The following is a 1,734-nucleotide window of genomic DNA, read 5'->3' as shown; positions in this document are numbered from 1 at the left end:
TCTTCCTGTTTCTGCTTAACCACTACGCACATGCGCCAACAAAAGAGGTAGCTGTACGCAACTCGTTGGCAGAATATTCAAAACCTGAATTTAAAAATAAAGAAAAAACTTGTGAGAAGTCCCCCCCTAATGAAAAACAAACAATATATTTTGGTATATATTTCGTAATTACGAAACATACTCCCGCCTCCAAAGGCGACTGTAATGAGCCTTTTGCTCTTAAAATTAATAATTAATTAAAAAATTAAATCTCTACAAGGTGGAGATATAATGAAAAATTTAATACCCACGAATAATAAAAAAAGAAAAAATGTAGCATATGCTTGTTCAGCAAATATCATTTGTGTTGAGAATTATTCAACAGGCAAAGGACATAATTTGTTCAGAGGTCGTTTTATAATACCCGACTTGGTTTTAACATCAGCAACTCGTGCAACACCATCTAAACCGGGTGTAAGCTTGAGTATTCGTCCCATATCCCATTTTAAAGGAGGCAGGTTATCATTCTTTATTAAAACTAAAGAACCTTCCTTTGGCATATGAGAAGATTTTAACCATTTATTTCTTTGCTGGAGAGTATGCAAGTATTCGTTTTTCCACCTGCGCCACAAGTGCTGTTGCATTTGTTGAATAAGTTGCCACCGTTTCAAGTGGCTTATATTTATGTCCTGATAATTTTCATCCGGAACAGAACCTAATGGTTCCAAGGTTAAAAAATGTCCTGGAGTTAATACCGATAAATCATTCGGGTCTGAGCTCATCGGAGTAAGAGGGCGAGAATTGAGCACCGCCTCAATTTGTACCAAGAGCGTATAAAACTCTTCATAGCTTAATATTTGATCACCTATCACTCTTTTGAGGTGAGTTTTTACTGACCGTATGCCCGCCTCCCATAATCCGCCCATGTGAGGGGCATTGCCTGGCAGAAAATGATGAGTGAGTAACTCACATTCAGCGCATTTTTTTGCTAAAGCTATTAGCTCCCTATTAGCACCGACGAAATTTGTCCCACGGTCGGAGTATAAATGTGAACATTTTCCACGTCGTGCCACAAATCTGCGTAGGGCAGCTATAAATACGTCACTACTCATGTCGGACGCCAATTCTAGGTGAATCGCCTTGGTGGACATACACACAAAAACGCACACATAAGCCTTAGAAGATCTAACTCCTCGGTGCCTACTCATTGTGACGGAAAAAAGGACCGCAAAAATCTACTCCTGAGTGAGAAAACGGTTTGGCTGGAGAGATTCTGATATTCGGTAAATTTCCCATTATTGGTTGCGACGTAACAGGATTCGTTTTCCAACATTTTAAGCATTTTGATAGGACTGAGCGTATAGCCCTTCGTGCAGATAAAATCCAATATTTTTGAGCAATTAAAAAATGGAGCGTTCCTGTTCCTGCATGCAGATATTTTTTGTGGTAGGAATCAATTAATAATTCAGCAAGTCTGCACCGCTGGGGCAATAATACCGGATGCCTTTTATCAAAAGATAATTTTGAATAAGTGAGTCTACCGCCAACTCTTATGATTCCTTGAGAATCTATAAATGCATTCAATTTCTTAAAAGGTTTAGGGAAATTTTTTGTTTCAAATATTTCATTGAAATATAACTGTTGGGTTCTCTTAATAAATGTCAAGGTAGCACGATTTAATTCCCATAGGGATAAAGCATGATCTTTATGTATATGCTCGGTGGAGCGAAAAATAAATCGTAAAACATAACACAA

The 1,734-nt window shown here is 37.9% G+C and overlaps 1 protein-coding gene across 1 annotated transcript; it reads right to left on the bottom strand.

Annotated features, from left to right (window-relative positions):
* Positions 1 to 353: 353 nt before the first annotated feature.
* Positions 354 to 1,187, bottom strand: LOC123319171. The gene has a single exon (XM_044906031.1). It carries the CDS (start codon positions 1,185 to 1,187, stop codon positions 354 to 356), a length of 834 nt encoding a protein of 277 aa, XP_044761966.1.
* Between the last annotated feature and the right edge of the window lie 547 nt (positions 1,188 to 1,734).

This window comes from Coccinella septempunctata, chromosome 8, assembly GCF_907165205.1.
Source record: "Coccinella septempunctata chromosome 8, icCocSept1.1, whole genome shotgun sequence".
Lineage (NCBI taxonomy): Eukaryota > Metazoa > Arthropoda > Insecta > Coleoptera > Coccinellidae > Coccinella > Coccinella septempunctata.
Note: the sequence above shows the minus strand (reverse complement) of the source record. Positions and strands in the feature narration are given on the sequence as shown.

Excerpts from the sequence above, each read along its gene's own strand:
- LOC123319171 (XM_044906031.1), bottom strand. The coding sequence starts at position 1,187 with ATGAGTAGGCACCGAGGAGTTAGATCTTCTAAGGCTTATGTGTGCGTT.